We start from the raw sequence: 24,677 nt of genomic DNA on the forward strand, positions 1-24,677 counted from the left end.
ATTAGATTTTTTTTACATATTTATAACAAATCAAATGTATTATAGTATTGTTATGTTATATATTTTTAAAATGGAAATAAATGGTAACTAAAAAAAAAAAAAGATGAGAGGACCTATAATAGACTCAGGAGTCCACCTACAGTTAGTACATATGAAATAGATAAAATCCAACAAGGAGAAATCAGACAAATAGGAGGAGAACCACGAGAAAATAAGTACTACAAAAACTCAAAAAGGAAAGAATATCTATGAGAAAAAAGTAATCAGCAGTCTGAAGAGCTGCATAGAAGTCAATCAAGAAGGACGAGGATTCATAAAAGGCTTTTTGATTTGTCATGTAAGAGATCAATAGTGCCTTGGAAGAGAATAGGAAATAGGAGATTAGAAGCCAGATTGCAAAAAAAAAAAAAAAAAAAAAAAAAGAGAGAGAGAGAGAGAGAGAGAAATAAGTAAGATAAGAGGAAGTTGAAGCAACAAGGATAGACAGCTATTCCTAGGAAGTGGCCTGATTGGGGGAAAAAAATATGACAGCTAGTAAAGATTGTATAAATGAGGGATTTTTAAAGATGGGGGAAGCCGCTGAAATTTTTTAGGCCAAGGGGAAATAACTAGTAAATAATATTGAAGATTAGAAAGAGAGGGAAATTCTATGGACCATCTTCTGGACCAGAGATGATAAGAATCAAAAGTATATGTAAAGGAGTCTGACAATGGAATTAGAATAAAGAAGGCGATAGAGGAAGATGATATAAAAGTGTGAGATAAGAGGAGGAAAAGGAGTTTACAGTGAATGGCTTCATTTTTTTTTTTTTAATTTTATGAAGTATAAGGAAAGGTCCTTAGCTAAGAAGATGCTGTGGGAAGCTTAAGAAGTTTCAGAATAACCACTGGGGATAGTGAATAGAATAGAGAATGAACTAGAAGGAGCAATATGAAAGAACTATAGAAAAATGAAATAGTACCAGAATGCTGAATGCCAAAAAGAGGAATTTGTATTTGTTAAGAGACAGAGAATCACGAAAGACAGCTATTTTTAGATTATGTTTTGCAACAAGTAAATCAATTTCTCCTCAGTGAAGGTTCTGGTTCACCATCTAAATCAGTCGATCAAGGATTATTTACCATTTACTAATAAGACAATTATGATGAAAAAAATGAGCATAACAGAAAGATGATCATATTTGGAAAAAAAGGAACTATCCCAATTTAGGTCATGGTTCTGCCATCCATCTGCTTGTTACCAAACTTTAGACAAGTTTATTTGACCTTTCTAAGCAAGATATGGTACCAGTGTTTCTTCATTTGTGAATGATCATTTGAATTGCACAACCCATCTTAAAAGCCCAAAACAAGGAAAATTATGTACATAAAGTAGTTTGTAAAACACAGTGGGCTAAATGGGAAATATATTGATCTATCTGATGGCCTTTTCTCAATCCTCATCCTTCATGAGCTCTCTGTAGCTTGGAATACTGTCCATCACCCTCTTCTTCTTGAAACTCTCTCCTGGCTAGGTTTCCCTCTCTCATTCTTCTCCTACTTATTTGATTGCTCTTTTTCTGTTGCCTTTTCTGAATATTCATTCATGAAAAGACCAGTAATTGTAGAAGTCAACCAAAATAAAATCTTAGGTCTTCTTTGGTACATACTTTTTCATGTAGCAACTTCATCAGCTCCTCTCAGTTAATGATCATCTCTATGCTCTCCATGTCTGGTTCTAACCTCTCTCTTGGTCTCTAGGTGCCTATCACCAACTGCTTACTGGAAACTTGTCACATAAATATCTAAACTAGACATGTCCAAAACTGAACTCACTATCTTTCCTCTTGAATCTTCTCCTCTTCCTAGCTTCCTTATTACTCTCATCCTCAACTCTTCACTAATACTCAAACTACATCTCTATTACCATATCCTGTCACTTCTACCTACACAACAGCTCTCTGTAAGGGAAAGTCTCTTTCTTATCAGTCACCTAGTCACCACACTGGTTCAGGTCCTCACTATCTCATGCATAGACTTTTGTAACAGCCTTTGATTGGTCTCTCTGCCTTAAGTCTCTCCCACTCTAGTATATCTTCCATTCAGCTGCCAAGTGATCTTTCTAAAGTCTGACTACGTCATTTTTCTAACTAATGAACTCTGATAACTCTCTATTATGTCCAGAATCAAATAAAACATTCTATGTTTAACATTTAAAGCCTTTTTACAACCCAGCCCCTTCTTACACTTCTGGACTTCTGATTACTTTATTCCTCTCTATCTTTTGTATTACCAGTGACACTGGCCTTATTATTGTTCCTCCTCTAAGATAATTCATCTCCCAAAGCTGTCTTTCCACTGGCTGCTCCAAGGATCTGGAATGCTTTCCTTCCCAATCTCTACCTCCTTCATTTCCTTCAAGAACTAGCTCATTCCCCAACTTCTGCAAGAGGCCCTTCCCAGTCCATCCCCTCTACTCCTAGGACATTCCCTCCTACGTTGCCTCTCATTTATACTGCATATATCTTTTATATATGTACATAGATGCTTATATGTTATCTTCCCCAGTAGAATGTGAGTTTTTTTAAGGTTTTATCTTTACCTAGTTTTACCTTTCTTTGTACCCTTAAAACTTAGTAATCTCTTAATAAATTGTAATGATTGCATTTTTATCGTTATTATTACTTACCTATATAGAGTACTTTTACTCATTTGTAAACAATGCCCACATATCAGAGGTGAAGAATGAGGTACACATTTTTAGCCACTGATATGGTATGGATTTGTTTGACTTGACTATACTTATTACAAGAAAAGGCTTTTACACTTGGTATGGAAATGGGGCTATAGAGCAAATTAAGGGAAATAATAGCAATGTTTTTAAAAAAAAGCTAAGATTTAACAGGAGAGAGAGACAGACAGAAGAGGTGAGAAGAGAGACAGAGGAGGTGGGGAGAGGGAAAGAGAGAGAGATGGAGAGAGAGAAAGAGAGAGAGATGGAGAGAGAGAAAGGAAAAAGTAGAGGGGGGGGGGGGAGAGAGAGAGAGAGAGAGAGAGAAGTGCAAGCAACCGAACAGTTAAAATGTGAGACCAAGATCCTCCTGTGATACCAGGAACTAGGGTGTGGCAATAAGAGAGGTAAAGAAGGAAAGCTGTGGATTAAGAATGTCACCAACTTGTGACATGTTTGTGGCATAAAGTAGGGGGTGACAGCTTTACTAAAACTGAGGAAGAGAAGCCTGGCTTTGCCAGCAATTTCTTGTGTTTCTTGTGATAACAAGCGTGTCAAGGTTATGACAAAGTATAAAGTCCCATCTTACCTGTGACACTGTGATGCTGCATTTCTTTGCCAGCTCTTCTTTGGCTTCTTCACTGGGGTAGGGATTACTGAGGTGTGAGTAAAAATATTCATTCAAGATTTCTGTTGCCTGTTTGCTGAAGTTACGTCTTTTTCGTCTGACAAAAAGAAAAAGATAAGGTTAACTATGGGCTAATGAGAAAGAGAAAAAACATTAGATAACTATCTATAGATGCAAAGAACATATATATAACAAATGTTTAAAAATTATTTTAAGTTTATCAATTACTATATTTATAATGAAGACTTACACCAACCAAAAGAATGTATTATCTATTAAAGGATTGTCTAGCCATGATCAAAAGTGTTAGAAGGTAACAATTGTTTTTTTCTTCATTAACTATATCTTCAAATAGTCAAGAGAAAAATAACATTTACATGAGTTTTCTTTGGTACTAAGTCATTGGAATGTTTCCTCTTTATAGCAACTACTAGATCTTATTTATCTGGTTGAGTACCCTTTCCCTAAAATGAAATAGTTTCAAATGTAAAATCTAATAATCATAAATAATATAATCAACAGGATTGGCTCTGATGATAACAGCTAGCATTTACATAGTGCTTTAAGGTTTTGTAGCACTTTATATGTTATTTCATGTGATCCTAACAGCCACTGTAAAGTTTGTGCTATAATTAACCACATTTTACACATGAGAAAACCAAGGTACAAAGAGGAACTAACTTGCTTGAGGTCACAAAACTTGTTGGTAGTTCTTTCAAAAAGAGAACTCTGATAGGAAAAAAAACCAAACCTGTAGGTATGCTTTGAAAAATAACACCAATTTTAGGCCCTCAGGCTTTATATGAGCCATTTCTGATAAACATAGCATATAATCAGAACAAAATGCCTCACAGATTTCCCTCCTCTTTGAGTTATTTCTCTGAAAATGGCATGTTAAACGCCTGGTATATACATGGGTAGAATGGCTGAACTTGCTTTAAAACTGAGGGAGCCAGACAGCTGAATTTGGTCAAAAATAACTTCCTTGGGTCTAAAATTTTCAGTGCTAGGACCAAGCGTTATGATTCAGGGTGGTAGGTGAAAAGGTATGCTAAATGAAAAATCGTTTACCTACTCTGGGCCACTGAATCTCCTCTCTAAAACTAGGGATTGGAGATTAAATGATATCTGAACCCTTACTTGAAGGTTGAAATCCTTCCATGTTAACAACTTTACACTTCAATGTTTTGGAAGCTCACCACTGGTATGAGTCTTCCCTCCACTGGCAAAGATCCTACCCTTAAAAACAGTAGACTGCTTCCTAAACTGGTAATCAACCTTCTGACAATCTAAGCAGAAAAAAAATCAATGAACCAGGAGGCAAAATATTTGATTTCAAGTTCCAGGTCTTTTCTTGCTACCTATGTGACCTCTGGTGAATCTCTTTCCCTATCTGGACCTCAGTTTCCTTAACTTCAAAAGGAGGAAAGGGTCAATAGATTAGATTACTTCTAAATCTTCTTCCAACTCTAAAATCTCATGATTTTAAGAATAAATGTGAGAAGCTGCTCTTCTACAAACATTCTTTCACTGTTCCAAAGCAAACTCTTATCCTGGCAGAGTAGAGTAGAGGGGGACACTAGGAAATTTGTATATTTGTTCTTTTCTTTTTAAACTTTAAAATTTTTTATTCCAAATTCTACAAAATCAAATTAAACAAGCATTTTCATATAAAAAATGTATATTTGTTCTTAAATATATTGATGTGTTTACGCTCCAGCCTGCCCAACTACCAAGAAAATGTGAGCATAGGCTCCCTGAAAGAAATGAGTAAGCTACAAGTCAGAATGAGCCAGGGAATCATATATCTGTCAGATCATTTTTGCCCAGAGCAGAACATCCTTCCCTTTCCAGAGCACAGGGCTTGCTAAGAGGCACTACAAGAACAAATGAAACCAGAGCTGAGTATTTCCACACACTTGAAGACATAAGAAAGACTTAAGTCATGTGCTTTATTTATTTTTTAGAAGAACATCCTTTAGAAAGTGCCCATTAAGCATTTTCCCCAAAGTTTCATTCCCCCCAGGGTTAGTTGCAATCAAGATGCTTGTGCCTTAGGCCACAGTGCAGTGGAGCATCAATCCCCAGAGGTGCAGCCCATCAGGATTGCAGCACTGAATAACTATAGTCTTTACAGACAGAGGAGTCTCTTTTCAAAGCTCTGTTTAATCTCCTCATTTCATTCAGCTCATCCTACCTAGTTAGACGCACATTTCTTCAACAGGGAAAGATCAATCTTTTCAAATGTTCAAAGGATAATTGATTATTGATATGGTTACTATTTGCTGAAGCCATCTTCCAGGGCAAAGGAAAGAGCTCTAGACTTGGCATCAGAAAGGCCTGAATTCAAATCCATGTTTTGACATTTACTGCCTAGATGGTATTAGCCAGACTATTATGTATGGCAACTTTGAAACTTTAAATCAAAGTTCCGAACTTCTGTGTGTGTATATGTCTATGTGTGTGTATGCATCTGTGTGTCTATGGGTCTGTGTGTGTGTCCAGAATGAGGGCAAAAAACACACTTCCAAGACAGAAAAAACAACATGAGCAAAGATGTGAGGATCTACTAGGCTGAACCATAGGGACATATAGAAAAGATAAAGCTGAAAAAGTAAGAGTTAGATCATGGAGAATAATGAATGCCATGCTGTAGCTGTGGAAAACATGTTTTATCTGAAAGGCAATGCTGAACTTCAATGACATGCTGTTGAAGAAAGGAAGGATATTATCAAGCAGTGCTTTGGGAAATTAATATGGAAATGGTATAAAAGATAATAAAATAAAATATATTAATAAACTAAATTTTAAAATGCTTTAAGTACATTTAAATTTTTTCATTTAAATTTGAAATGAAAAGGAAAAAGCAGAAATAGAGAGATCAGTTAGGCTATTGTCCACCTGTAATGAGAAAATGGCATAAACTAGGGTGGACAGTGAAATATAGTGGAAAAAGATCTGTGAGTGAGGAGACCTAGGTTCAAACTCTCACTGAGCTCAACTAAAGAGGTGTATAGTCTCGGGCAAACAACATAACTTCAATATGGCTAAGTTTCCTCATCTGTGAAATAAATTGTTGGACAAGACAATCTTTATTGAAATCTTATGATACAGGAATAAAATGAAAGAGATACCACAAAGGAAGAATTTGATAATTGATTAGATATCAGGGAGCAAAAGGGAAGGCAGATATCAAGGATGATTTTGAGGTTTCAAGCCTGAAGGAGAAAAATAAATACCATTAGCTACCAAGTTTTTTCCCAAATGACTAAGAAAGAGCAGTCCAGTAAGAATAAAATTAGAAGTCAGAACTCTCGGGTTCCAGCTCTGACTGCCACTTAGCTACAATCTTAGGTATATCATATCACAATCTCTAAGCCTCATTTACTTCATCTGTCAAAACTGTGATAATAAACACTTGTTCTGTCTACTTCAGGTGGCTGGTATAATTAAACTGCTTTTTAAATCAACAAAGGCCATACTAAATTTGCCATTATTATTTCTAACCTAACAGAGTTATTAGGATCAAGTAAGATCACAGAATCTCAGAGTTGGACAGGATCCCAGGAATTGTCTAATCCAACCAATATATAATTGTTGAGAAAACACTTTACAAACTACAAGAAATATACCAAAGATTACAATGGTATTAAGAGGGCTATACTTGGAGTAAAATGGCTTGATATAGAATCCTAGCTGCCGCTTCTTAAATATGTGACAATGGATGAGTCACATAATTTCACTTAGACTGTTTCTCCATCTGTACAATGGGAATAATAATAATTCACTACTTTTTTTTGTGAGGAAAGTGACTTGTAAAACTTCAAGTACAAATAAGTTATTATAATTATTATTATATTTTGAAAGACAATGTAGTATAGTAGACAGAGAGCTGTCCTCCAAATTAGAAAATCCCCAATTCAGGTCTTATATCCGATAAAATTGGCTGTGTGATAATGAGCAAGTTACTTAAATTCTCAGTCTCCCCAGGCAAATCTCTAAGACTATAAATTGCAGAGAAGATACCAATCTAACTAGATAGAGGAATTTGTTCACTGGAAACTTTCCAGGCCAATGAAATCACAGGTCCATTAAAAAATTGTCAAAAATAACTCCAGCAAAAACAGCACCACAAAATTTGTTTTCCAATTTTGGAAGTTAAAGTCACCTTCTTTAATAATAAAGGAATCTGATGGGAATTATTACTCTTGTCAGATATCAATAGGGAGAAAAAAGTTGAAATATCTTTATCCCTGGAGATAAATTTTGGCCAAGGGTTTAAATTATACCCAAGAGTGCAGATTTCTACTGGTAAGACAGTTAAACATAACTGCCAGTTAGAAAAATCTATTGGCGTTCATTTTTGTGAGCTCTATTTCAAGCTTCCTAAATAAGTGAAGTCTTCATTCAGTTACTAGAAATTGAAATACTTTCTTGCTTGGATTGGAGAGGATGTGTTTTTATTTGTTTTGTACCATAACTAGGACTGAAGTGTTACCTCCCCAAGAGGTATTATGAAGCCAAAATGGCAATGTCAGTTGTAAAACAATTTCTTAGCATTGGTAATAGCAGTCATGTCAGTCTCTGGGAGCAGAGGGTTTTAAAAAGGTGGAAAAGTTGGGGGGGCAGTGGGGAGTTGCCAGGAAATAAAGCTTAAAAATATTCAACAGTGTTCTAGAATAGTTACTATCCTAACAAAAAAAAATTCTTAGCACTAGCTTCTTATGAAATTTTCAGAGGCTTAAGTAATTTTATAGTATGATGAAACCATAAATTAAAAAAGTTCAGGGACTGAATGGTCTGCTTCAATCAGTGTCAAGAGGGAGTGGACATAAGACCTGAGAAGAAAACATGCAGAACTGCAACACCTTATTGAGACTTACTGAACACAGTGTATGTCCCAAATCATAAGCTGCGATTTCACCAGATGAGGGATTTTAAGGCATCCTACCTCCACACTGATTGCATTTTTATATTCAAAACTCTCTTGCTCACTTTCAATGTTTGGCCTACTCTCAGATAATTACAACTATCTGTCCAGGATGATTCGGGGCTTCTTTTGGTATATTTTGTAATAGGCCCAACATGGTAAGATTAGATTGAGCTGGTGCCTTGTGCCAAGAATGAGGTTCTATGAAATTAATAAAGAAGGAATACTAAAGAAGAGGGCATAGGTTAGGGTCAATAGGGTAGGAAAACCAGGGAATATTTACTTAAACAGAGATACTACCATTTTCTGGGATATCTTTTATATGACACCTTAATTGAAATATCTCCCTAATGCACCTTTGTAAGATTAAAATTAATATCCAATAACTCCATGTATTATATTTTATAGATTTATTAATAATCACCGAAGCAGAAGAAATAAAAGGACAAAAGTAAAAGCCTGAGTAAAGACATGTGAGAAAAATTCTCCTGCCTGGGACTCACCCCACCTCCACAAACCATGATCAGAGAAAAAAAGAGACCCTGAGGGCAGAGCTACACAAAACTTTTATCTTCCCTATGTTACCACGTAATGTGAGAAGGAACATGGAATGCTGGGAGAGACTCCTGGGGTGCAAATCCTAATTACACACCTTGTAGGAAAGGTCTTGTAGCAAAACTCAGTTCTATCAGTTTGGTGCATGATAGGTTACAACAACGGCAACAAAAATCTACATAGTAAATTAATGGTCATACATACCTGGCATCAAGGAACCTTGATCTTAAAATCATGACTGCTTCACAAGTACTTTGTTTGAGCTGCATCTGAATGGAACTGAATTTCCGATGGATTATGCCCACCATCCTCTCAATCTCTTTTGGAGAAATGGGACGTGTTCGACTCTGTTCTCGGAGAAGGTTCATCACATGTGTAGTGAATTCATTACATGCCTGTAAAAGGGAAAATCGCTTAAGAGACTAATATTTTACCTTTTCAAGCCCAGAAATCATTTCAGCTGAATTTCTACCAAATTTACAGTTTTCAATGGCATTTTTCTTCAAAAAGCTCTTTTCTGATACCTCATCATTGCATGGGAATGACCCTGAACTCACTAATATTTTATCAGTGAAATGTAAACTCTAGTTGATTCTACTGAACAGGAAAAGCTTTAAATATAGACCTGGCAACAAACTAGATATCTGTTGTGCAAAAGCTGTGCTAGCTAAGTGTGGAGTAGTTTACCACCAGAAAGATGGCAATGAGGAAATAAGTGCTTTTATCCACAGCAACTCAATCACTCAACAAATATTTATTAAGTACCTACTAAAAGTCAAGTGCTGCAGTAGGCATTAGAGATTAAACACACACATGCACACAGACATACTCACAGAGAGAGCCCTTGTCTTCAAAGAACATGTATTCTACTAGGGCTATATTACATGTTAAAAAAATACAATATGTATATATATATACATATTTATATGAGATAAATATAGTACTATGGGGCAAGGAACTAAAAACTAGAAGATCCAGAAAAGGTCTCTTAAAGAGAGCAGGAACTGAGTTGAATCTTGAAGGAAAGTAGAGTTTTCAAAAAGTCATAATTAGAAGGAAAAGAATTCGAGCCTGTGCAAAAGCATAAATATGGGAGATGCAATACAGTGTATGAGGAAAGGAAAGTGAGTTGTTTTGGCTGAAGTATAATAGGAGGGGAAGCAACAGTTAATTATTCTAGAAAGAGAGACATGGAGAGTTTTAGGTACCAAATGGTGAAGTTATAATACATCCAACTGGTGGCCATTATACTTTCTTGAGCAATGAAGTGCAATACTCAAAGCTGTATAATTAGGAGGATCAATTCAACAACAGTGTGGAGGATGGATCAGAGAGGAAAAAGCCAATGCAGGCAGATCAGTTAGAAAGTTATTGCAATTAAACATCTACTAAGATAGGGAAAGTTTGTGATTTGTGTTATCAGAAGAACTCACACTAAGAGCTGATGACTCTTTTAAGGTATTATAATGAGATAAAAATGAAATTTTACAATTTTTGAGGTAATAAACTGAGCCATATATGGAAGCAATTATTTTGTAGCTGAACCATGCAAGAAAACTGTACTTTCCAAGTCACAGTACATGGTTTTGCTCATAGTAGCCGCTTAATAAAGGTCCCATAGACTAGCTTGCCTCATAAGAAAATGCTTTTTGCCAGATCATTTAAAACTTTTGGCTGTTAATACCCAGAAGGCACTGTCTTGCTTAAGAGTTTTATAATTCAAGTAACCCGAGGATTTGTTATATGCCAGATCTTATAGCTGTCCATCAGGATGTATAAAGATGAATATAACATTATACCTTCTCCTCAAGGAGCTGTCAGGTGAGCAGACAAGACATGTAAGCAATTAAGTATAATGCAACCAAAAATCTAAAAGCATTTATTAAGAGCAGGTATATAGTACCCCCTGTATATCAGGCACCATGGCATTAAGGGCACAAAGACAAAAGTGAAGCAGTCCCTGACCTCAAGAAGCTTGCAATATAGTGAAAGGAGATAGGTATATACAAAATACATACAAAGGAGAACTAAGACAGTCTCTGATAAGTGCTATTAGAAAAATATAAACAAAGGCCTGTGAGAATTCTAAGAGAGATAACTTCTAGCAAGAGAATGGAGGTGTTCAAGAACATTTTGATTGATGAGATCACATTTGAGCCAGGCCTTGGAAGAATGGAGAAGACTTTGACCATTAGAGATGAAAGAAAGGAAATTCCAGTTAAATGGAACAACATAAGCAAAGGCACTGAGGCAGAGAAGAAAACAGTATTTTCAGAGAAGAATAAATAATCCAGTTTAACTGAAGTGTATGGGTCATAGGATTTTGAACTGGAAGAGTTCTTAAAGATTACCTGCTTCAATTTTCTTATTTCACAGACCAAGAAATTAGGCCCACAGAGGTAAAATGCCTTGGTATAGTCACAGAAGTAGAAATAGCAGGGCTAGGAGTCAAATTCCAGCCTACATTTTCTCCCTCATGTATAATAAAGTTTAAAAAAGTAAATTGGGGTCTAATGATGAAGAACCTGAAAGGCTTAGCAGTATAACGGAATCTTTTAAAGCTGGAAAAAGTATAAGTTTGTAGAAAAATGAAGTAAGTAGGGGAAGTAACTTATTCAAAATATACAATGAAATAGTAGTAATCAGGATTAAAATCCAGATCTCCTACTTCAATTCACAATACTATACCATGCTGTTTTCCAACTCGGTTAACTAAAATTCCAACAATATACTGGTAGGATGTTCATAGACATATTCGTGGTAATATTCTCTCCTAAGAGAGAGGCAAAGAAGCTAGAGTAGAAGTTATATGTAGTTTGCCCTGGTTAAATAGGGAAATAAGCATCAGAATTGTTTCAAATTCTATGGTTACAAATATAATTTCAGTCCTTCTCTCTTTTTCAATGTCTCCTAGAATTATAATCATAAAGTCATTAGAGGGAAGAGAGAGCACTGTCTCAATACATGAATAACTCTAGCAGAGAGTATTTCCGTGCCAAAGTGGTATACTAAATTTGCAAACTCGATAAGTACAAAACAGAAATCTTTATCTACCCTCCCCCAAATTATCCTTTCTTCCAAATTTTCCTCTTATCTATTAAAGGCACCACCAGTGTTCTTGATACTCAACTTTACGACTTTGGATTCATTCTCAAAACTCTCAACTCTCCCTCGCCACATACATCCCATCAGTTGCTAAACCTTATCAGGTCTACCTCTACAACATTTCCTGAATCTAGCTCCTCTCTATTCACATGGATACCATTCTAATTTAGACATATATTATTTCTCACATGGTCTACTAAAATAGCTTCCCAATTGGTCCCACTGCCTCATATTTTTCCCTCTGTTCTCTAATTGACCCTCCATAATCCTGCCAAAGTGATTTTCCTCAAGCAAAGGTCTAACTATATTAGTATTTTTGTTCAATAACTCCAGTTTCTTCCCTATTAACTCATGGATCAAATACAACCTCCTCCATCTGACATTTAAAGTCCTCCACAATCTGATTCTAAACTGTTTCCATATTTATAATTAATTATTCCCCTTCATGCACACTATAGTCTTGTCATACTGACCTTCCTGCTATCTCACATAAGAAATTGTCTCACATCTCCATGTTTTTATACAGATTTTCCTCTATGTCTGAAATAAATATGCCTACTCCTCGATTTTTCCTTTTAGAATCTCTAGTTTCCATCAAAGCTCTCACTCAATTCAAACATCACCTTCTAGATAAAGTCTTTCCTTATCCTCAGGGCTGCTAATTTCTTCTTCCCCAAAACAATGTATTTATCTGGTATATTTCGGTGGTAAATGTTTCTAAATGTGCAAGTTGTCTTCTCTGATAAAATATAAACATCTTAAGGGTAATGACTATTTCCTTTTTGCCTTTCTATTCCTAGAGCCTCACAGTTCTTGGCATATAGTAAGTGTTTCATAAATGATTGGTTACAGTGAAAATGTGTGTTGGATATGGGGGAAATTGAAGGGGGGGTGAAGGGGAAAGTAAAAACAAGAATCATGTAACCATGGAAAATGTTTCTAAAAAAATAAAATATTAAAAAAAAAACAAAAAAAATAAATGATTGGTTACAAAGCAAAACACATTTTAAAGTTATAATGATGTTTGCCCTCCATATCAAAATACTTTACATTGTTTACTCATACTCATATTCATATTGATGGTGTCTCTGCCCAAATTACATTTTTGCCATTATTGTTGTCTTGTTGATAAACTTCTTCAGATGTTTATATTTTGTTCTGCTACAGTGTTCTTCTGGTGATCCCCATGGCATGAAGGTAAGTCTGTGGCACAGAGTGTTATTCTAGTTAAGAAGAAGCTATAATAGATTTTATATAAGCTAGAAAGACTTTAAAGATGGGCCTTTTCAAAGATAGTATCTAAGGATTAGCCAACATAAATATGGAGAAGTTAATCGAGGATGAATTGTCCTAGCGGTAATAACCCACAGAAATCATTTATAAAGGCATATGTAACATATATATATATATATATATATATATAGGCATAAAAGAATTGTGGATCTCCTTTGATAGAGGAAGTATCCATGTTGATGAAGTTACAATTCCTAGAGGAATTGGTTTAGACATATATTTTGTCTCCACAGACTATAAATTCCTGACAGAGTTGACAGAGACCATTGCACAAAATTTTTTGGTACCCTCAAAGCACTCATCTTGATTCATTATATTTTCTCTATCGATTAAAAATCTAAAAAAGCTAAAATCACTAGAGAAACTTAAGAACTACATCTTCATGGAGTAATCACTGAATCTCAGGGTTGAAAGTGACTTAGACATCTAGTTCAACCTGCATCTGAGCAGAATCATTCTCTAAGATACATGCTAAGAGGTCATCCAGGCTGCACTTTGAAATCTTCTATTGAAAAGGAACCCATTACCTCCTGAGGTAGCCTATTCTAACTCTAATTGTTAGGAAAAAATTTCTTTACATCAAATCTAAATTGCTCTGAGCAAATAAAGTCTAAATTCTCTTGAAAATGACAGCATTCTAAGTTCTTAAAGACAATGATTATATTCCTGTTTTCTATAGTTCCTTCAGTTGATCATTATATAGCATAATATTAAATGCTCTCACCATCCTGATCACTGAGAGACTTATTTTCTTCTGATTGGATGGGAAGATGACACTCTAGATTCCTATACTGCAAAATAATTTTAGATTCCTGTAGAGCAAAGAACTAAGAAACTGGGAACTCTAAAACTAGAAGTCCTTTTTCTATTCGCAAACTGGGAAGAATATAGACTACGAATTTAAACTTTTCAATACTGTGTTATCAATAGGCTCATCCAGGACTTCTCTGTAAAGATAATTAACATAAGAGGTAATGTGAAAAAGGGGAAAGATTAATGTATTTACAGTCAGAAGATCTAGAAAGTATAAAAATTCCATTTTAGGAGGAGTAACTTTTTTAACTCCCACCTTACTTCTTTTAAGTCTTTTGTACTTTTCTATTATGCCCCTAGAAACTTCATTAAAAGGAAACCTCATCATCTTGTAAGATCAAATCAGCCTTGAAGCTCACACCTCATTAGTACTCTCTGACCCTCTAACTGAAGGATGAATCAATGAGCTCCAAAACCTCCATTTAAGGAGGGAACCCAGGCCCACTGTGTCTTCATTTTCCATTTAGCAGCACTTCTCTCCTTATCAGCTCTTTTTGTGTTGTCTTCCTCCATTGGATTATAAGCTCTTTGAGAGCAAGAACAGCCTTTTGTATACTTAACCCAGTGCCTGGTACATAACTAACATTTAATAAATGTTAACTGACTGGCTAACTAGGTTCAAGTCCTAGATCTGCCATACCTATGTAACTCTAGGAAAGTCATAACCTCCTCTTTGAGACTTACATTCATCTACAAAACTGGGGTAGCAATACTTACACTACATTCCTCATAAAAATACTATGAGTAAACTTCTTTATAAACCTTATAGTACTGGTAAATCTAAATTATTATTATTATTGGACTTCCCTTAAGCAAGAGCTGACAGCTGTCCCAAATCTTATTAAATTATGCCTTATCTCTCTTCAAATTAGATTGCTGTCTACTTCAGGGATCAAGAGTGCAACTACAAAAACAAATTTCCCTTAGGCCTAAGAACAGATTCATCTTTTGTTATCATCATAAAATACATTGATTTAAAAAGAAAACTGAAAGTTCCTATGTTTGTGGAATGACCTATAGCATTATACAGTGAAAAAAAGGCTGACCTAAAAGTTACGAGAGCAGATTGCAAATCTGACTGATTTTTTAAAAGAAAAGTAAAAAAAAAATGTTTTGGTTTTGCCTCTCTTTCCCTATCTGATTCAAATCTTTCAAAGCTAGAGGGTTTGGTTGAATATTTATTTACCTGCTCCATATTTGGATTGGCAATTTGTTGGGTTTTTTTTAAAGTTTTAGCACAGATCTATGATCTCATGAATGTAGGACACTTCTACAGGAATAGAACACTTCCACACTCCTTCCACAAAAGCAGATCAGCAACTTATTTGTAATTTATAGCTGTTCTAAGAATGACTGGCCCATAGCAGTTCAGTAGGACCTCATTTTATAAGAACTCAACACATTTGAAATCAGGTATATAATTGTCAATAAAAAAATTAAGGCAGAAAAATATATAAAATAAGATGCTTTGATTATATGCTAAGTCCACACCATTTTCCCAAGTGGTGAAAAGTCTTGCAAAGAAGCATTAGTGTGAGTCATTACATTGTTTTGCACCAAACATTAGCTCCTGCATTAGTCTTTGTCTGAAGTTGTTGCTTGTAACAAGTTGTGCCTGTCAGAGAAGAGTTTCTCTGTTTCATTACTGTCATTTAGTTATTAATAATAGCCCCGAAGTACAACAGTAGTAATGTTGGTAGCTCTGATAAGAAAAATCATAAAATGAATAGGCACGTTCTTGTAAGAAGTATTTATTAAATAATGGATTTTGTTATTAAGCACAATTTTCAGCTTACGTGAAGGGTCTTAGAAAGTATTGGTCATGTAAAATAAGGTCCTATTATATAGTTAGTAGATGACAATATGGTTGATCAATTAGCATTATATGTGTACATAGACACACAAGTCTGTGTCTCTATACATATACACACATACATATTTACAACTTAGTGTAATGGGAATACATTTTTTTAAATAGATAAGGCCAAGCATGGCTCTTGGTATGGCTGAAGACAAGTTGTTTCCCTTGTCTGAGTTCCAGTTTCCTTCTCTTTCTCTTCTATTCTATAATGAGTTCAATAATACTTACAGTACCCACACTCAAAGGGATTATTGAAGTAAAGTGTTTTGTGTATCATAAAAGTTTGAGTTATCATAATCATACTAATAATGGTTTCTTATTGTCATTTTTGGAGAGTCTGCATTGGACACTTTTACCCAGAAAGAATAGCATCTCTTTGGGTTACGTACAGATTGAGCTGCTTTCAAGGAATTTGTTACAAAACAATTTATTGCCAATGTCTAGAAGGATATCAATGCTGCACTTGAAGCAACAAAGGATTCTTACCAATCTGATTCATACTAAGGTAAATCATACAATAAAAACAGGGCAAATGTCTTGGTAAAACACTCATTCAAACCTTCCATGTGAATGACACTTGGGATATTAACTCACTTGACTTTTCTTTCTGTGTTAATCTCTACAGAACTAGTTGCCAGCACAAGTTTTGAAAGTAGCAGAATGAATTCTACAGATAAGCCTGGGGGGTAGGAGTGGGATTGGGGGTGACAAAGAGAATTAAAAGCAAAAAGTTTCTGTATCTAAAAACTCATAATTTCCTAAAACATTTGCTGAATGTTTCACAACTGATTAAGTGTGAACTATCTATGAATGCAAATGCTGATTAGCTATTTGGCAATAGCCCAACATTCAAAGAATTCACATAGCTTTTCTTTAAACCAGTAGTTCATACATGATTAATTAGAACATCTCATTTATGTAGTGTGCACTTTAGCTCATTACTCTAAGTAAAATTCGTTAAGTATTTACATTTAGATAATTAAAATCTGGGTACGCCCTTAAGAAAGATGCATACACTTCAGGCAAAGTGATTTTTTTTTCTTCCTTACACTACAGAAAGTAAATTACAACCTAATTTACATCATGGTCTACAACAGTTTCAGAGCAGAACAGAGAGTAGTTGATTCCTCATCTTCTAATTTTATAAAAGGTATAAAATTTCCCTACATGTTAAAAGACAGCCAGAAATGATCAAATCATTGCAGACTTGTTTTATTGCTTTCAGAAATGCTTGTTTTGTTCACCCTTAAGCTCATTCTGGGCTGAAAAAAGCAAAAATAGTTAGCTATAGACACTACTTCAAGGGCCTTCAATGGCTCATAATCTCGTGAGGAAAAAAAAGACCTAGAATCCTTCATTATTAAAATAAACTTAGAGGCATAAGGTTAATAAAGAGGTTCACGTTAGATAATTTAATAAAATCAGAAATGCTCATGTAAAAAATGGATCTTATATCCATATATGTCCATATATTCTTGGATGGTATTGGTTCTGAGCTGAAAATTTCTAGAAAATTGGTCAAAATATCAGTTGCACAAAACCTAGGTTAACCAAAATATTTTGGGAACTATGGGGGACAGGGAAAGAAATCAATGAGCAGTTCTGGTTATTTTAACTTTTCTGTAATGTAATTCAAAATATCTCTTTGTAATAAATTTTGATTCTGATTATTTCTGAAAAAAGCATATTCTACTTTTGTCTTAAGGTATACAATAAAATGAACAATAGACTATATTAATAGAAGTGTTTAGAAAAAAAGGAGGTGACTGTCCCACTATCTCACAAATCAGTTATCATATGAAGTATTATGCAGTACAGTGCCCAGTTGTAGGCACTAAAATTTGAGAATATTTTAAAAATTGAATGTATTCAGAACAGGGTAAGTGGTAGGGGAAGGTGAACAGAAACTATGAGGAACCGGCAACATTCAGCCCAGAGCAAAGAAAGTTATTTCCACATGAGGTGATTCTTGACTCAGGATGCATTGAAAGCATATGGCCTCTGAAGCCATTATCAATGCATAAGATTGTATAATTTAGTGATTCTTAACAAGATTAAATCACTCCTTGATAATTCAGAATCTTTCAGTGTTGTAAAAGTTTTTATTCTTAACAACTAAGATAGAAAGATAGATAGATAGATAGATAGATAGATAGATAGATAGATAGATAGATAGATAGATAGATAGATAGATAGATATGACAAAAGGATAGAAATATAGATGGGCAGATATAAACTAGGAGTTTGCAAGTTATGAAGTAGATTAAATTTACTCTATACTGATCACATGACACTTTATGGAAATTCTTGTTTTGATTTTTTAAAAACTCAAATACCAAGTGCTTTATTTATTTATTTGCTTTTAGGCTTTTGTGCTTTTTTTTTTTCTTGAAATACCAAAATAGATAATCATTGCTCTGATCATGTTTGCCATGAAACAGAAGTGATCAAGTAAATGAAACTGAATAAGTTTTGCTTGAATATAATTAACCCTTTATTCAGCAAGAATTCATGTAAGCCTTTCTAGACTTCTCTGAAGTCACCTCTTTCTCCATCTTTTACAATACATTCCACTACACACCCATATACTGTAATTTATTCAGCTCAGGCCTTGCTGGACCTACAATCGTTTTATGGCCTAGGAACAGAGCCTAGGGTTAACCCTGCACCTAGGTTCAGGTCCCCTTCTCAGAAAAGTACTCAACTTTGCAGTTGAATTTATCACAGATGTTGGTGGGATCCTGTTCTTGACTCCTGAAATGGATAAAGAATTCACTGTTTTCTCTTTGGATTTCCCAACTATTACACATTTTGGTGTTCATTTTAGGCTTTTTTTGAAATAGCTGTGGGCAGAACTAAGCTATATTTTCCTCTTCTATTCTTCCATCTAGTAAACATCACAAGTGAGTTGAACCCAAGTGAGTTGCAATCTTTCTGATTGCAACTTTAATAGTCTAATGCCTGAGAATCTATCATAATAAAATATACTCTGAATAAAAAACTGTCAACTCAGCAGTTACATAGTTAAAAAGCAACAAAAGAGTGATTTTATCAAGCCAACATCATTATCAGGGTTATGTTAGTTTACAAGGATGTGATTTGTTCTTTTAAAACAATTCTTGCCAAGAAAATACAAGATATTTCAGGTAAGAAAGGAAGGAAGGAAGGAAGGAAGGAAGGAAGGAAGGAAGGAAGGAAGGAAGNNAAAGAAAGAAAGAAAGAAAGAAAGAAAGAAAGAAAGAAAGAAAGAAAGAATTATTTTACCCCTACATTTCAATTGCCTCATCTATTAATTACTATATAGTATTACACTATTAACTGGAGTTTTGCGAAGGAGATTGTTTATAAAATAAAACCACTTCGCAATGAGCATTATTATTAAATAATAAAACATGTAAAGAATTAGAATATTTCGATATGAGAGGGTTAATTTTATTTTTCATACTTGCAGTTCACAAATGCCATTACTATTAAGGTAATAAAACTTAAAAAAAGAAAGAAAAGATTTCTCCAACCAATGAAGCAAATTTGCTACAAAAAACATGAGAGTCAAAACTCTTCTCAGGGAAGTGAATGGTAAATTCTTACTTCTTGAAAAATCTAAATACTTTAATGAGTTGCTGTGGATAAAAAATAATTTATTTCCAAGTGGCCAAGCTTATAGTGATGAATTTCTTAAAACTTAGCTTGATTAGTCTTAGAAGCTCTTCTAGCTTGATAAGACATGCTGTAGCTTGTCCTCGACTAACATAACTTTCAGGAATCCAGATGTACCTCTATGATACAAGGGGTATTGGAGGAAGATGTTAGTGAAGATTACCTTCTCGGTGATTAGAAAAATAGATACAAAAAAGTCTGTACTAGTTAAGTGTTTAATAGAAATAGACAAAAAGGTGAGGGGAGATAGTCTCTAATAAATCAACACTATTAAAATAAAACAGAAAAACCTTACAGACTAAAAAATCCTTTTGTAAACACCATGAAAGGTGAGATCATAATTGTTGATGTTATTGATCAATCATTTTTCAGTACTATTAGATTCTTCACGAGCCCTTTTGGAGTTTTCTTGACAAAAATACACTCTAGGTTTGCCATTTTCTTCTCCAGTTCATTTTATAGATAAGAAAACTGACGCAAATAGGGTTAAGTGAATTGCCCAAGATCACACAACTAGCAAATATCTGAGGTCAGATTTGAACTCAAGTCTTCCTGACTCCAGGCCCAGGACTCTATCCACTGTACCACGTTGCTGCCATCAGACATAGACCAACTATAAACTGATATTAATCCTTGGGTTCCTGGACATACTCAGATAATGGGTAATCTTTTCAATTTGGTGAAGAGCAAAAACTTAACCAGTGGAAAGCCACTTCTACCACTTTCTGTTTTTCCAAGAAACTTCCTGGGTCAATATACCTCTCTGATACCCTCTTACACTATGTCCTCTGGAACCACTATTCTAGAAATAATGAATTTCCTTTTAACCTAGACCTTTTCCTCTCACATTCCTTTCAAATTCTTGAAGTTAGAGAAAATTAACTCCCTTGTGGCAGATATGATTTCTGGGTAAACTCTCCAGTATAATATATGTGTTTTCTCATTTTCCAAACACACTGAGCTATGAAAAAATAGACAATACCCATTTCTTCTGAGTTACTCCACAATTCTCAAAATTAAACTCATAATTTAAAACCATCCAGCTTATAATCATTTAAAAATGTTCTACATTCCCTTTGATTAGAAAAATGCAATTAAAACAATTCTGAGGTACCATCTCACACCTACTGGAGTGGTCAATATGACAGTAAAGGAAAAGGATAAACTTTGGAGAGAATGTGGCAAAATTGGGACATTAATGCATTGCTGGTGGAGTTGTGAACTGATCCAACCATTCTGGAGGGCAATTTGGAACTATATCCAAAGGGCTATAAAACAGCACATATCCTCTGATCCAGTAATACCACTACAAGGTTTGTATACAAAAGAGATTTTTTAAATGGGAAAGGATCTACTTGTACAAAAATATTTAGAGTGGCTTTTTTGTGGTAGCAAAGAATTGGAAATTAAAGGGATGATAATCAATTGGAGAAGGGCTGAACAAATTATGATATATGATGGTGATGGAATACTATTTTCCTACAAGGAATGATGAACAGAATGGTTTCAGAAAGAACTGGAAAGACCTATGTAAACTGATGCAGAATGAAATAAGCAGAACCAGGAAAACACTGTACATAGTAATTTATGCAATATTGTGGAATGATTAACTGTAATAGACTTAGCTACTATCAACAATACAATGATCCAGGACAGTTCTAAGAACTTATGACAAAAAATGCTATCCACTTACAGAGAAAGAAGTGTTGGGAGTCGGAGTGCAGATGAAAACATGAGATTTTTCACTTGTTTATTTAGGTTTACATTTGGGGGTTTTGATTTAATAATATTATTTACTTACAAAAATTAACATGAAAATGTTAAGTATGATAATGCATGTATTACCCAGAAAAATAAAAATAAGAAACTTTTTAAACCATCTATCTTCCTAACTTCCCTGTTTCTATCTAGAGCATTATCCTTAACAATCATGAAGTCATCCCTGGACTCATCACTCTCCCTCATCTCCCAGATCCAATCAATTGCTAAGTCTTGTCTATATTATTTCTATGACATCTCTTGCATCTGCTCTCTTTTTCCCACTCACATAGTCACCTGCCACTTCAATTCAGAGACTCATCACCTATTTCCTGAACACTAAAATAATTTGCAATTTCTCTGTCTTCCATGCTGGTAACAAAATAATCTTCTTAAAGAATAAATCTGACCATGTTGACACCCTACTAAAAAATATTTCCATGGCTATCTATTGCTGTTAGGATAAAACTTCTCAAGTTAGCATTTAAAGTCCTCTTTAATCTTGGTTCAACCCACCTTTCTAAAGTTATCTAATTTTGTTCCCTTTCACATGCATTCTAGTCATACTTGCTATTCTTTGAATTCAGAAATCTATGTCTCATCTCCATGCCTTCATAGAGGTTGTCTTCTCTTACTGCCATATTGCCTAGAATATACTCTCTCCTAATGTCTACCTCTTGGGAACCTTAATTTCTTTAAATGACCTCCAATGGAAAGGTTTTCCTGATACCTCTAGTTATTAATATTTCTTCCTATTATATTATCTCTTATTTACCTATCTGTGGTACGCTAAATCCCTCCAGTAGGAAGGAAGGAAGCTCCTGAAGGATAGGGGTTAATTTTGTCTTTATATTCCTAGTATCTAGCATAGTGCCTGTCAAAAAATCAACCAAACAACTAATAAGGATTCATTAACTATCTCTAATGAGCCAGGCATTGTACTAGGAACTGGGAATACAAAAATAAAAATAATCCTCTTCTTAAAGGTACTATAGTCTATCTGGGACACATACATAAATAAACATATACAATATAAATGCATAAATACAACTTAATTGGATGAGGCAATGGGAATTTGGGTAGCCAGAAAAGGCTTTATGTAGAAGGTGATACATGAAATAACTTTTGAAGGAAACTATGCATTCTAAGAGGAGAAGCCACTTGGAAAAACTCAGAGAGTTGGTATGTAAAGAACAACAAAAAGACTAATTTGGCAGGACTGTAGTGACTTTCTATTACTATCTTCTCCACTCTTGTTTCACATGATGAGGTGGCTTAACTCCTTACTATGGTTAGCCCTTCTACCTGGTCAAGGGATTCCATTCCATCCTGTCTCCTCTAACAGACTGCTCTCTCTGTTATCCCCACTCCCTCACTTATCTTCAGTCTCTCTATGTATACTGACTGACTCCTTCCCTACTCCCTACAAACACGCTCATGCCTCCCCTATCCTTAAAAAAAAAAAAAAAAAAAAAGCAAAGAAAAAAAAAGCCTCATTTGAGGAATTGCCCATCAATTGAGAAACAGCTGAAGAAGTTGTAGTATATGATTGTGACGGAATGCTATTTTGCTATAAGAAATGACAGGGAAGATGGTTTCATAAAAATCTGGAAAGACCTACATGAATTGATGCAGAATGAAGTGAGCTGAACCAGATCATCATACACAGTAACAACAATATTGTAATGATGATCAACTGTGAAAGACATAGCTATTCTGATCAATACAATGATTAAAGACAGTTCTGAAGCATTCATGATGAAAAATGCTGTCCATTTCCAAAGAACTGATGAATTCTGAATACAAGCTGAAATGTAAATTTTTCATGTTCTTTACTTTTCTTGCTTTTTCTGTGACAATGGCTAATATAGAAATGTTTTATATGATTTCACATGTATATGATATCATACAGCTTCCCTTCTCAATGAATGGGGGAGAATTTGGAGAGAATAAAGAATTTGGAACAAAATTTAAAAAAAAAGAATGTTAAAAATTATTTTTTTAAGAAAAAGGAAAAATCCCTCATTTGATCCTTCCAGTTTCACTATTGTCCCATACCCCTTTCAAGCTATAGCCAAAGGCTAGAGATTTCACCTTAGCAACATCTCTTGAATATTCCCCTTTCTCTTCTCTAAATTGACATAGTTCTGCCATAGGCCCTCATTACCACATTCCTAGACTACTGCAATAGCTAACTATTGGGTGGGTCTGCCTCCCTCAAGTATCTTCCCACTCCAATTCATCCTCCATTTGGCCACCAAAATGATTTTCCTAAAGTGTAAGTCTGACTATTTGAACTCTTCACTTCTTTCTCAATAAACTTCAGTGGCAATCTCTTTTCTCCAGGATGATATGCAAAATCCTCTGCTTGGCATTCAAAACCCTATATTATCTAGCCCCACCCTATCTTTCCAGTCTTTTACACTTTACTCTCCCCATCATATCCTCTTTGATTTGGTGACACTGGCCTTTTTGCTGTTTCATCAGTAAAACACTCCATCACTCAGTAATAGGCATTTTGAAAAACCCTCATGTTCTGTCATAGAATCTACTTTAAGACAGAAGAGAGGAAAGAGCTAGGCAATGAGAACTAGGTGACTTGCTCAGGGTCACATAACTAGGAAGTGTCTGAGGTCAAATTTGAACCCAGGACTTCCTAATTCCATGTCTGACTACCTAGATGTCCCTTTGAGGCATTTTCTCTGGCCGTGTCCCATACCTGTAATAGTCTCCCTCTTCATCTCTGCCTCCCAGGTTCCCAGGCTTTCTTTAAGTCGAAACTAAAATCCCACCATCTACAGGAAGCCTTTCCAACTCCTCTTTATTGAAGTATCTTCCTTCTTGTAATTATTTCCTATTTATTCTGCACAACACATTTTTGTGCATGCTTCTTTGCTTATTATCTCCTGATTTAAACTCTGGGCTCCTGGAGGGCAGGGACTATTTTCTGGCCTCTTTTTGTATCCCTAGTGTTTAGCACAGCAGTTGAGTCATGGTAAATGCTTAATAAAAGTTTATTGACTGAACATAATAAAAAGAGAGTAATGTCTAAAATGATGAAAGGTACATTGGATTTATTTTATGAAGTATTTTCTGTGTCAATCAGAGGACTTTGTATCTAATCCTAGGTGTAATAAAGAACAATTTATTGAGTTAGAGGAATAACATCATTAGACCTGTGCTTTTGGAAAACCAATTTTATCTCACCTTGGATCAAAGAATCATAATTTTTTAGGAAGAAGCAAACTCAGAAGCCATATAATATAACCCTACCCCCTCCATTTTAGAAATGAGGAAATAGAGACTTAGAAAGATTAAGTGACTCACTCAAGGTCATACAAGTTAGAATTAAAGGCAGGATCTGAAT

The 24,677-nt window shown here is 34.9% G+C and overlaps 1 protein-coding gene across 3 annotated transcripts in view; it reads right to left on the reverse strand.

Moving 5' to 3' along the window:
• Positions 1 to 24,677, reverse strand: part of PBX3 (PBX homeobox 3) — a 274,380-nt gene that overhangs the window by 38,931 nt on the left and 210,772 nt on the right. For all 3 annotated transcript variants that reach the window (XM_044664230.1, XM_044664229.1, XM_044664231.1), the window contains exons 4-5: positions 9,028 to 9,218; positions 3,300 to 3,435 (exon numbers count right to left, since the gene is read on the reverse strand). In XM_044664230.1, coding sequence (XP_044520165.1) covers positions 3,300 to 3,435; positions 9,028 to 9,218 — 327 coding nt within the window. The remainder of the gene's footprint in view (positions 1 to 3,299; positions 3,436 to 9,027; positions 9,219 to 24,677) is intronic.

The sequence above is a fragment of the Gracilinanus agilis genome, chromosome 2, assembly GCF_016433145.1.
Source record: "Gracilinanus agilis isolate LMUSP501 chromosome 2, AgileGrace, whole genome shotgun sequence".
In the NCBI taxonomy this organism is placed as follows: Eukaryota; Metazoa; Chordata; class Mammalia; order Didelphimorphia; family Didelphidae; genus Gracilinanus; species Gracilinanus agilis.